Below are 13,978 nucleotides of genomic sequence, written 5' to 3'. Positions count from 1 at the left end.
TCTTCGACTATCTTCCAACAAAACTTCATCAAGAATGCTTCAGCAATTTAACCTTTAAAGTGAGCCAGTAAGTTAACCAAACACAAGGCGAATTACATTTCTATGGCCATGATATTTTATAAATTTTTATTACCAATAACCCTAGGATGTAAATCATAGTTTTAAGTATTAACAGTCAATATAATATTACTTTTTTTATGTGCCTAAAACTTTGCAGCGGAAGTTACTCACTATAAAGACGGAATTAATCAGTAAAATTACAAAGAAACAATGATATCACGACTTAAATATTCGATTAGATATACTATCATACATTTTTATGTGGCGCTATATTTTTAAGGGGGTGGTAGGAAAGAGGGGGGAGAGGGTAAAGTCACGTTGTAGCCCAAAAGGTGGGTAAACATGTGACATTTATTGGCGGTAGTGCAATAAAGATTATGATGTTTTTGTTATGAAACTGTTACATGAGGAGGCAATAAAATTGTGATAGTATGATCTTAATATCAGACGATATTTGAACACGATATTGGTTATATACTATGTACTAAATACTACTAGGTAATATATCACATAGTGTTTATTTTTATCATTTAGGTGCAGTGTTTTTGTAAGGTTGTATGTTTTGTAGCTTCCACTAGATGTCGGTAGGTGACTCAACATTACAGTGTTGCCATAATACTACAAAGTATGGTAGATTTGGTAGATTTTAGAATAAATTACATTGGCAGATGAAAATATTTTTTTCTACTGTTAAACTTTACAATTTGTTTTCATTGCTAGTTTTTACAAATATGGAAAATTACTAATAAATAAAGTTTATAGTTATTTGAAAATAGTCAGCTGAGTAATCTATACGCTTAAATATAGGTATTTTCAGGAAGTTCTTAGGTAGCTATTTATAATCACTTTTCCAATAAGTAATGAACAAAATAAGTTATAAAATAACCTAAAGATTGCATGCCAAAGTCACGTTGTTTTCCACAAGGTGTTCAACCACGTGATAAACAAATTTGTTGTAAATAATACAATCTATTCAAAACAGATTATGCACTGATATATCAAATATGTCGTTTATCTGTTAGTAATAAATGTCATAAAAATCGTATGAATAATATTTTAATACGGAAATGAAGTAAAAACTACGCTCAAAAAGTCTATTCTTATCTTATTCTAAGAACTCACGAATGATAACGGTTACTTCTTATTAGTCGTAAAATTAAGTTCATTTATAAATCTAGTGCATTAATTATTAATTTGTGATGAATCATTATAACCATTACATAATTCTAAGCTATTGAAGTGTGTTTGTTTGCCTATTTTCCAAGTTTAAGTGACTAAAGGTAAAATATCCTGTAGAAGATCACATAATATCGTCGTGGGCCGGCTAGTCCCAAGTTAATGACAGAGAATTCAGCGGAATGCCTGTACTATGTAGAAGACACCATTTCAGTATGAAAGTACCATCGTCATCAAATTTATTTCAAAGAAGCACAATAGAAAAGCTGTCACGAATTTGACCTAAATGTTGGGGTAAAACTCATCAGTAAGGGTAAACACTCACCATATGTGGGTACTTGTGTCCGTTGTCAAACGTTGAATCGTTGGCCGCGTATTGCACGCCCTCTACACCTTGTACTATCACTTCACGATCTTTGCTCAGTGTTAGGTATCTGAAAAAATAAATAACGAAAAATTTATATGAAGAAGGTTTTAAAGAGGTTAATGAAATACAGTTATTGGCATTGGACTCTATGAAATCGTGGCCTATAACTAACAAAGGATAGAAATATCTGTTTTTAAAAAGAGAACTTTTAAAAGAGGACTTTTCATTGGTTAAGGCATTTCTCTTCTTGACAAAATAATTCAAAATAGAGTGGTTAAAACTCTACCTAACTGTAGCTCCATTTTCTACGATTGAAACTTTTCGGTTGCAAGCGTTTGCAAGCAAAAAATCTCACTAAAATGGTTCTTGTCAATACGATAAGAGCGCTGATCAGTTTTTCATTTAAGATATAGCGATGGCTACTCAATTATCAATTATGTTAAGATATCAGATCATTATGAATCATACAAATGTTATCGCTGCCGTCTGGACCTTTTCCACAAAGTCACTATGGTCACTCAAGTAATGTACTAATAACGTAAATCTCCACAATTTAATAAAAGATTATATCCGGCTAATTACAAGATAAGTTACAATTAATACTCTTTACCTAAAACTATTATAATCCGGTAAATCTTTAATCGATAAATTAAGAGTACGATTTTCCTGGTTCAATGTTATAATTATATTTCAAACAAAAGGTAATAATGTTATATACAATACAATAAGGAAAATACTGTTATCTTACATCGCTATAAATATTTAAATGATCGTGTTATTATCGTCAATGGCCTATATACATATATTTCAGATGGATCAGGTTTAAGTTTATTATTATAGGTTCTTAAAATATCTGTTATTATGCTTATAAAAAACATTATTTCTGTTTAGATTTATTTATACAGATATACTTACAATGGATACGGAACACGATAACTCGTGAGATCAAACAGCATCTAAGATTCTTTCCACCAAAAATTGTACATTCTCCGACTTATTTCATCTATTTTTGTGTTAATTTCAATAAAATCTCAGCATTTCGAGAAATCATAATTTAGGCAAACACATTTTACACAGGTTACAGCTATATAATGCTATTAAATCATAAAAAAACTACCATAAGCGTCCAATGAAAAGTGAGAAAAAGCCTCAGCAATTAAATTATTAGCATATACTCACGTCAGTCATTTAGCCATTTTAAAGGTCTGACCGGCCGAAAAAGGCGTTTGACCACTAACCATACGATAAGAAGAAGACAACCAATAAAAATCATAAAGATTTTTCAAGTAGTTAATCAATATACTCACGTGCAAAGATCCGACGTGAACACATACACCTCCTCCTGCCCGTACTCCGGCGCCCAGAGCTCACCAGTCGAGCCCTTGACGACGCCGCACTCGTCCCTGAACTCCGTCCGGTTGGAGTACCGCCACTTCTCAACGTTACCCAGCTGAGAGAAGTCTGCGGCGCCGGTGTTCATTGTGAAGGAGCCGTCGAATTCTATTGAGCCGTTGCGCTGTGAAAGAAAGGAAGAAATGTTTTTATATAACTTTACTAGCTGACTCGGCAAACATTGTTTTGCCAAATAAATAAAAAAAATAGTCACTAGTCACTTAGGGTTATGAAAAATAGACGCTGACCGATTCTCAGACCTTAATAATATGCTCACAAAATTTCATGAGAATCGGTCAAGCCGTTTCGGAGGAGTATGGCAACGAAAACTGTGACGCGAGAATTTTATATGTTAGATTTTAAGGTTTCCTTCGTTGTAATTAAGGGGTTTTGCGACACCCCACTGGAGAGAGTCTTTACTAACAAGTAGTAAATATTTGTGTGATCCACAAATATAATTAACTAGCTATTACCCGCGACTTCGTCCGCCACCTTAATTTTCCCATTATGCGTCATTTTCCCGGGGTAAAAAGTAGCCTATGTCCTTTCTCGGCTATCAAAATATCTCCATACCAAATTTTATGCAAATTGTTTCAGTAGTTTAGGCGTGATTAAGTAACAGACAGACAGAGTTACTTTCGCATTTATAATATTAGTATGGATATTGACTTTAGTTCTTGCCTTTTGTTGGTATGTTTGCAAAATCCTGTGCAACATAATACTATCTGTTAGTAAGACCTTTTATAAGATGAACGAGAGATTTGTATCTGCAAAAGTCTACGTAAAAGCAGTCATACTATGTAAGATTACCCTTCAGATGGGTAACAGAACTGTAAACAGTCTGAAACTTCGTCAAGAATTTCATGATGGACCAAAGTATTGTCCGTCAAATATATTTACGCAAAAAGCAGTTTCCCTAAGTGGCTTTGAAGTGGGTAATTTTAAAAAATATATGTCGAATACAAGTCTTTTACACAATCAAGTTGCTAAACAAAAAAAAGTATAAACAACACCGTTATTATTAATAATAATATGAAATCATATGACCACTGTGTGCTAATTTCTACGCAAATAATTTTCTGAGTTATCAAATTAGGACATCATTTAGTGTTACCCTTGACCCCATTGTATTTGACAAATTGATAAATATCTTACGTGATCATCATAATAATAAGAATTATTTGAGAACACAATGAAATAAAAAGGAAAATTAGTAGATATTTTATTGTATTGTTCAATAAAGTAAATTTTCCTTCCTGTTATGTTGTATTTGTTTATCTTGTAAAGGAATTTAAACTTGTTGTTTATATTTATTTTTATAGAAGGTGCAATCTAAACGACTAGTAATGATCCAAAGTTAAGTCGTGGTTTCCTTATTTTATTTTTACAAAATTTCTTCTTCTTTTTAAACAACACCCGCACTAAAAATTGCACTTTTAGAAACATACAAACGACGTACACAAAGTTCAATAAGACCCGAAACGACTTTATTGTGGTTCGTACAAATATTTATTCCATGTGGCAATCGAACCACAACCTCCCGTCGCACTGGTAGTAGCAAAGCGACCACCTTTAATACTGCGCCACGGAGGCCGTCAAACTTTTGGACGCATGTCTCCTATGAAATGGATCAATAATGTGATGGAGCCTTCGCCACAACTAGTTGCTGGTCAAGTACCGGTTAGAAACACACTGGGTGTTTGGTAAGCATCTTCAAAATTCTAAGAACGGTTTAAAATAATGGGTATAAATCAGATTGTCCCTTTATCGCCATGTCAAAGTAATGCCAAGTTTGATGACCATCCGATTTCCTCAAAAGAAAAACCTCAAGTTTTCTTCCAAACAGCATGAAACGTACGTTCGTGTTGTTACGACACAGTGAAAGTGCGTATGATCCATGAAGGAATGCCGATCGCAACGCGTGACGTAATCTATTCAACAGTGCTGTGTTGTTCATCCTCGAGGTCTAGTTAATGATGCTATTAAACCGTTTGACAGTTCTTTGTTGGGAATATAGTTTCTATTCGAAGTGGTTAGTTTTGGTGTACGAAAGAGTTTTATGGTGACTGTTGAGAAACTTTTCACAGTGAAATTCCCCATCACCAAAAACCATATTGCACGTCAGTGTCCCGTTAAAAGTGTCTCGCCAACAAGCTCTGTAGCCTGGCGAGGAGAATATATTATGTAAAAAATATTGTATGTATTTTACATCAATAAATGTAAAAAAAAAATACTTGACTCTCGAATTTCTTTTGGTTAAAGGTGCATTAAACATGTAAGGTTTAAGTCTGGAGATAACTGTCTTAATGATTATTTTCACTTTGAAGACATGTGAGATTTTATACACTTTTTCAACCTTTTTTTTGTAAAGTAATACCAACAAGTCTTAGTATAGTTACAGCCAATAATGAAAGGAAGGTGTACAAAATAAGTACCTCTATTAATCTCCCTGCGTAGAATCAGTTCCATAGTTAAAATTTGGAGTAGACTAAATTTTTCGAAACGATAAAAAGTTGTATTACATTAGGTTTAACCGGTCCCTTAATAACCCAAACATAAATAAGACAGCCCTTTCTCTCCAACAATTTAAGAAATTTACTAACACATTCTTAGAAACTGTTTACTACATATTTGAACTGCAATCTACCGTACATAGTGGCTGTAAACACATGTTACATAAGAACCTCATAAGACTACTCTCAACGTTTATCATAATGTGATGATAGAATGACGCAAATTTGTACTGCCATTATTATGTCACAGCTACCATTGTTTAAGACTATGTTGGTGAGCATTAGAAGACTGTAACAACAAATATTTGTTTAATGCAGTCGTTGTGGCTTGTTTACAAAAACAATGTCTGTCATGTCTGTAAAGTCCCGCATGAAACAATACTTATTTAGTCAATTGAAAAAACCCTATTTCGTTTGCACTAGATTATATTTTCAGCGAGAGCTTAGTAAATGTATATGCTTCTATCTGTATCTATGTGCTTCTGCAGAATCTCTCCTTTTAAAGGCGATAAACAATATACATATAATTAGAAGCAACTGTAATAACTGTAAAAATAACATGCTTTTATATGAAGATTTTTTGTGTTGACATTTGACACAGTGTGAATGAGATTTGAAACAATATAGCACGTTACATTAATTGCAAAGATTAAACGTTAAATAGTTTAAACCAACGTTGAATAGTCTCTTCCTTTAGATCCCATACAAATGCTTACGACTATCATAGACATCGTTAGTGTCTTCACCGTGAGTTCGGAAAGTAGAGATATTGAGACGAATCGGCAAAAACTCTTTGCCACTCTTTTATATTACTTAATATACATATCGTCTCAATCGTTAATAAGACAACAGTTTAAAATTTCCAGTACTAGACTTATCCAATCTAACCTAGATAAGCAAAAGTAATTCACACAGACAACAGAACGATTATTTCTTAGAAATCGCACCAGCGCAATAACCATTGCGCGTTGTGTTACATAACACTAAAGCCGGGTACACATTGGTGCAATGTAACATGTAATGCAACATGCAATGCAAGAATTTGACGTCCACATTGCTGCAATGTATCATGTAAAGTAACAGAATTCCCATAGTGTAGACGCCTTGCGCGCACGAACCGCGTCTACTACGCGCACGAACAGATTGTTGCAACTCTTGCGCGTAGCGACCCGAAATTTGTCGGTTTTTTCCCCGAACACAAAGAGGCGCGCAGTATGCGCGGAGCGTCAGTGTGGACAGGTTGTGTGGTGTGTACGGCTAGACGCGCGCGAACATGGAACAAGTCAATGAGAACAATGCGTGTTCTTTTGCAGACTGAGCGATCCGTTCGCGCGCATCTCGGAAACAGATGTGAGTAGGTACATGCGCGGTTCGTGCGCACGTTGTGCGCGCCCCGCGTCTACACTGATGCAATGATCGTTTCGTGTTGCATTGCATGTTGCGTTGCAGCAGTCTGTACCCGCCTTAAGACGTCCGCCTGACCGACTTGTCAATGTCACGGCACAATGCACATTACATCTTTAAACTATTTTGTACTACAGGCCGCCTGCGACTTCGTCCATGAGGAAACCCTTCCCGTGTAAATACCGTTCCCTGGAGAACTCCGGGATAAAAAGTAGCCTATGTGTTATTGTAGGTCTTTAGCTACCTACAAACCACACATTTTATCGTAATCGATTCAGTAGTATTCGCGTGAAAGAGTAACAAACATACATACATACACACAAACTTTCGCATTTATAATATTAGTACGATTTACTTGGTGATGAATGTCAGATGCTCTTAAATGGTTCTTTTTCTATTGTCGTCTTTGTATAAGAAGTTTGTAAATGTTTTGAGTAGTAGACAAATAGCTTACGTCATTTTCTATACAAATTATTGTTTGTGATTTATATGAATAATATTTTGAGTTTGTTAGTTTTCACTGTTGATAAATAAGGTTTACAATCGTGGGTGCTGTGTGAAACAGGACGTATCTTGAAATCCTACTCATATCATAAGTGCAAACGTTTGTGGGATGGATGTATGTGTGTATGTGCGTTTGTTACTCGTTCATGAACTTTCCAGCGTAAAACCTAAGGTTTAATACTTAAGATACTTTTTATATTTTTTAAAGATACCTATGGCACTCAAATTTAATTTTCGCGACGGGAGTTTTACCACCTTTCTTTTTCCACCTTTTTTATCACTGAATAAGTTCAATTCAAAAACTAAAAATTAAGCATAATAAAATGTGCCATTAATAAAAGTTATCCATTTGTTATAAACGTTGCCAAAATTTTTTGAACAGTTTCAGACATAAAACGTATTTCTAATGACATTCTGATTATTACGATGACATGAATACCTCGAGGTCATGCAAAGGTTGAAATGATCGCGTACAAATCAAATAATTGCAGCAGCGACGCTTCAGTGAGTCACCTACAGTAAACAATCCTATTTACACTGCACTCTGTACTACAGTAAATATTGTTCATAATGCACTTCCTTTATGACAAATCAATGACCTACTGTCTTTTAGACTGCCTCTGTGGTTTGACCGATGGATGTATGACAGAGTATGACTGCTAATCATGGGGTCTCGGGTGAATTCCTGTGCAAAATTTGGTTTTTCTATTTTATATTAGACTAGCTTTTGCCCGCGTGGCTATCCCCTATTTTGTCTCTTTGGGGGTATAATTGATCAAAATCGTTAGCTGATACCTACGTCATAACATCTACCTGCATGTCAAATTTCAGCCCGATCCGTCCATTGTTTTGTGCTGAGCGTTGATATGATGTGATGACTATGTAAGGTCAAAGGCCTTCGGGCGGCTTGAACAACTTTGACACTAGGTTGACCACTAACCATACGATAAGAAGAAGACTATGTCAGTCAGTCACCTTTGATTTTTATTTTATATTAGATTATTCTCTAATCTCAATAGTACCTTAAATTTTGGTAACATGGTATATGGATCTAACAAAGTAAATAGCGAAACATGGGTGTACTTCATACACCTCTTTCATCATCATTGGCCTGAATACATCTATTGCAGATTATTAAGGTGGCGTCAGGTAGAATTAGTGCACTTTCGTTCGTGCAACCGCGACCACATTTACCACAAATAAAAGTGCCAGAGGAAGATGAGGTCAACCACACCTCTGTATATCTCTCTCACGTTTGGATATCACTGGCTTGTTATTAATTACTAGCTGACCCGCGCAACTTCGCTTGCGTCACCTAAGAGAATTGGTAAAAATGTCCCCCGTTTTTATAACATTTTTCGTTGCTACTCCGCTCCTAATGACCGTAGCGTGATGTTATATAGCCTATAACCTTCCTCGATAAATGGGCTATCTAACACTGAAAGAATTTTTCAAATCGGACCAGTAGTTCCTCAGATTAGCGCGTTCAAACAAACAAACAAACAAACAAACAAACAATCAAACAGACAAACTCTTCAGCTTTATAATATTAGTATAGATACTTTAAGTATGTTTTAACGCTAGACACGGTTCCCGAAAGAAAAGAATGATTGAAGGCTTAAGTCGATAAACATGATCATTATTCTCCATTTATTTACTTGGGAATTTACGGTCTTCCTAGTCATATGTTTGACACAATTATCTCTTTCTGTGTCATCCAGTCACGCTTAAAACGTGACCGAATCATTTCTTATTAATAGTTTTAATTACGCTTATCGTGTAGACAACAAAGTTCAAAGTTTAAGAGTCCAAATGATTCATATACAACATTGTTCTGAACAAAAACATAGATTAGAACTGACGTAAACTCTTGTAAATTACCATTTTTCTACGATTATGTTTATTTGGGTGCTAAATTGCACTTTAAAATACTCTAGTAAAAGAAGTGCCATCTATCAACCTTATTCTTATATATCAGAAATATGATGTTCAAAGTATTTTAGGTCGTCTAGGAGATACAATTTTTAGGCTCTCTTGGGCCTGCTCGTTTGTGAATTTAAATAAAAGACCTTAAATTGGAACAGCTCAATTTTGGGCAGACAATACCTCTATACGGCAAAATTATAAGATATCCGATAGTAGGCGAAGAATGAACCCCAAACTTAATTCAAGGTATGAAAAATCATTATCTACCCAAATTAGTTCAGTCAAAATGACAAAGCTTGTCTTCGCTTAATAAGCAAAACGAAAATTACTTGTCGCATTCACGACAAAGACAGACCCTAGCTGCCCTTCAAACAGCAGCAAAAAAACGCATTCATTTGTCAAACCTATCTCATAAAACCATCCGACTCCGAACAGCGGCAAAAAAGTATTCATTTGCAACTTTTAAACTCTCGCGTTGCATGTTTCATGTATAATAGAATACGGGAATTAACGCGAACACGCATTTTACCTTAAAATGCCTAACGTTTCGGCGTAAGTTGCACTCGCCGTTGTCAGCCTGCGACCATTTAATTCCCGTATTCTATTATGTATTAATTTGTGTTACTCACCTCATAGAACCATCCGAACTTATCATAAGGAATATCAATAGGCAGCTCTGGGAAGTGTGAGGCGATGTCCAGCACCGGGTCGGAGATGCCGTCGAACAGCCAGTCCGTCACGTTGGCAGTCAGGAACATGTTCGAGTGGTACAGACGCAGGAATATGTCCACTGGCACTTTCACTACTAGGCGCTGGTGACGCATCAGGTAGGCTACTGTCTGGGAAAAGAAATAAATGTTTAGTATGGGGTTTTAATAACTTAAAGGTCGAAGACAGATCCAGAATATATTGAGGGCATATGGTATTGCACTTGGGTAAAAAGACTTCCCCCAAATTCATTTTTTATTTGATGGGGAGAAGACGATTTCGTTGGATTGTAAAAGCAAGCTAGAAGTATGACAGAACGTATGAGTATGTTCAGGAATACGCTATTGTATTAATTAACTTTTGTTTGTGCTGCTCCAAAAATATGCAGCTGAGAATGTATACCAGCGAAATATGTTGCCTTAAGTATGCTCCAGCAATTTTGACCACAAGGAAATTGAATGCTTAATAATAGCGTAACTTGAAATTAGCAGCATTCATATGCCGAAAGGACTTAACAAAAAATTAAAACAAATTGCCAAAAAAATCTCACTTTGAATAATGGTGTAATAACACCTGTAAATAATGTAATAGTAACTTACAGCAATAATAGGGTTGATACTGGTGATCATATCCGAGAGCTCGCCGACAGACTTCTCAGGAACAAAGTGCCACCACCTCTGGTTGTAGAACGTGAGGGTGCTGTTGTCATTCCACGTCAAATTCGTCTGTGGACAAGAGATATAGTTTAGACATATTCTTACAAACGAACCAGTAGAGAAGGGCACTTATTTGCCGCAAGGTACTGCAAGAGATCCACGAATCCGTACTAATATTACAAATGCAAAAGTAACACTGTCTGTCTGTCTGTTACTCAATCACGCCTAAACTACAGAACCAATTTGCATGAAACTAGGTATGGAGATATTTTGATATCCGAGAAAGGAGATAGGCTACTTTTTACCCTAGGAAAATGACGCATTCCCATGGGAAAATTCAGGTGCTGGATTCTCCTCTCTCTACTCTGCTTCGATATCTCTATACACAAAAGTATCCCTAGGGATCTTAAGGCATGTCAAACCGTCCTTGCTACAAGTTAGCTGTTGAAAAATGGCGTGTATGTACCGAATTAGACTTTCTTCAGCACCTGGAATAGTGCCTAATTCGAGATATCCTTGCTACTCTAAGTATAGTGTAAACCACTTTAAGAGACATCGGAATTAAACTACTATTTCGGTATTTCGAAAAATTAAAATCATGATCGATTTTTGAAATCTTACTACAATCTTTTCGACCTTAACATTATCAAAATGCAAGGAAACCTAAAGATATAAGATTACGCAATTGTATTAATTATTAACATTACAATAACTAATAATCTTATTAATGAATTATGTATTTAGAGATTAAACGTAGATAAGCAGTTTACTTTTGATAGCCAAGGATTTTGCCTTCACTGTGGAAGATCCAAATTAATATTATAAGTGCAAAAGAAATGTCTATCACGCTTTTTGAGTTAAAATACTAAGCCGATTTAGATGTTTGCCAGACCGATAGCTTATAATCCCTGGGAAACACATAATCTACTTTTTTTATAAAGATACCACGAAGTGAAAACAAAACAAAATATGTAGGCATACAAAAAAATACTAAAACAAAAAAAAGTACCCGTTTATGTCCCATTACTGGGCAAGGGTCTCCTTCTTCCGTAATGAGGCCACGCTGGCCAATTGCAGATTGGGGATTTTGCATATCTTCAAGAACTGTTCTAAAGAACTCTCAGGCATGCAAGGTTGCATCACGATGTTTTGGAACAAGTGACAATTATTTCTAATACACACATAACTAGAAAAAGTCATTGGTGTTTTGCCTCGGGTTCGAACCGTCAACCACTTGCGTGAGAGGTACCAACTTATACCACTCGGCTATCACTCCTAACAGATTTTACATGACGTCACATGGTAAAGTTATCAATATCAAAATACGTCAATACATAAAGACAAAATTGAATAATTTTAAACCTTTATCGCCAGACACGGAAGTGAACCCACTATACAAAACAAACGTCTATATTTTGTTGTACTGATAAGATACGAGAACACTATGTGCATAAATATGAAGCTTTGTATTGACACAGATTCTGCGACTGTTCTTCATACTTTTATATATTTATCATAGGAAGTCGTGTAACCAATAGATAGAAGTTTTACAATAACAAACGTTAATAGTCATTTTTACTTGTTAGTCATGTTTATAAAATTTCAATTTTCAATCAGCCCGCCAACTTAGTACACAGTAGACAAGATTTATATATATTATAATGTTTATTCATACGTTTGTGCATTTGCAAAATTAAGTAGCTGTATCAAATAGGCCACCGTCGGCTGCATAAGCCTTCGAGAACTAATCCTTCCAAGAACATATTTCTAACCTCATCAACGAAAAAATAGGTCAAGTTCAAAATAAAAATGTAACCAAGCTTGTAACCAAAAAAGATCCGATAGATTTAAGATAAATGTATTATCACAGTCTCAGACACACATTGTGCAATGCACTTACTATTATCATGACTAACGTGACCGATAACGATTTACGCTTCATGGTTATACTTATGTTTTATTACTATTTAATATTGTAGACATTCCATTAAAGGTAATAGTTCTCAGAAGTTTTGATTTCAAAATATAATCACAAGAAAAAAAGCATTAAGTTACCACAAACGAATAAAGATTCAAATCAAAGTAACACTACAACTCAGAAATGAAGAACCTAACTCGTTTATTATAAGGATTTTTTCACAAAGCCGCAACTTTTGCCATAATGAGTAGGAGCTCAAACCTTCTTTAAGAATAAATTTTAATATTAACTCGGAGTTCTAGCAGGTTAAATCCTACTAATATTATAAATGCGAAAGTTTGTGAATATGTATAGTTGTTTGTTACTCTTTCACGCAAATACTACAAAATCGATGACGATGAAATTTGGTATGTAGGTAGCTGAAGACCCAGAATAACACATAGGCTACTTTTTATCCCGGAGTTCCCGAGGAATCGGGATTTACACGGGAAGGGTTTCCAAGCGGACGAAGTCGCGGGCGGCCTCTAGGATCCGATAAATCGAAAGGTCGACTCGAGAGAACCCCTTGACTTTTCCTATTCTTTTTTTTTAAATATCTCGAGCAACACAAAAACAAATGATTTATATTATAGAAATATCTCTCCTCATATACTATAAACATAATAATATGTTTAAAACAACATATCCAAAATAACAGTTTCGACTTTTTAACTGTAAACACGCGAGGCAAAACGGTATATCTTTTTAAAACTACATTTATCTATGTCTCGATTCGAAGGCTATGCAAAAACCTAGTATGCAAGATAACTACAAAAAATATACTAAAAAACGCTCGCCTTTAAATCTATACCTGAGATACCGGTTCTACTGGACCCATGCAAGAAATAAAGGTAAGTAACATATTCATATATTGTATAAAAATAATAATATAAATCAAATATGAATCAATATTCATATACTTTATTTATCATTGAGACAAAAAACGTTTGGTTAAATTAAGCTAATAATTGATTAGGGTCTAACCAAACTCCTTTTTCATTTATTCTGGGTAGTACCTACCTGCAGTTATTATTTGTGCAAATTTTAAATTGGGAAAATAATTATTTATACCCGATATCCGGCGATTTTGGCAAGACCCAGGATTCGAACCCGAGAGTTTCTGCAGTCGCATGCACTAGCGACCGCGCTGCAAAAGCAGTCCAAAAAATTTTAATACTTCTTTCAGTAGTTCAATCGCGTTTATTGTTCTGCTCAACCTAGGTAAATGTCACACCGTGATGTTAGAAACTCTAATTATTTTTAGATACTTAGGTGTAGAATCATGATCATCAGCCTAGCTTTTCTTCCAAATATG

General features: G+C 35.2%; 1 protein-coding gene across 1 annotated transcript in view; it reads right to left on the bottom strand.

Moving 5' to 3' along the window:
* LOC142975466 (protein croquemort-like) overlaps positions 1 to 13,978 on the bottom strand; it is a 34,672-nt gene that overhangs the window by 5,260 nt on the left and 15,434 nt on the right. Inside the window, exons 4-7 of the mRNA XM_076118317.1 lie at positions 10,650 to 10,775; positions 9,972 to 10,181; positions 2,911 to 3,119; positions 1,562 to 1,670 (exon numbers count right to left, since the gene is read on the bottom strand). Coding sequence (XP_075974432.1) covers positions 1,562 to 1,670; positions 2,911 to 3,119; positions 9,972 to 10,181; positions 10,650 to 10,775 — 654 coding nt within the window. The remainder of the gene's footprint in view (positions 1 to 1,561; positions 1,671 to 2,910; positions 3,120 to 9,971; positions 10,182 to 10,649; positions 10,776 to 13,978) is intronic.

Source organism: Anticarsia gemmatalis, chromosome 9 (assembly GCF_050436995.1).
Source record: "Anticarsia gemmatalis isolate Benzon Research Colony breed Stoneville strain chromosome 9, ilAntGemm2 primary, whole genome shotgun sequence".
In the NCBI taxonomy this organism is placed as follows: Eukaryota; Metazoa; Arthropoda; class Insecta; order Lepidoptera; family Erebidae; genus Anticarsia; species Anticarsia gemmatalis.
Note: the sequence above shows the minus strand (reverse complement) of the source record. Positions and strands in the feature narration are given on the sequence as shown.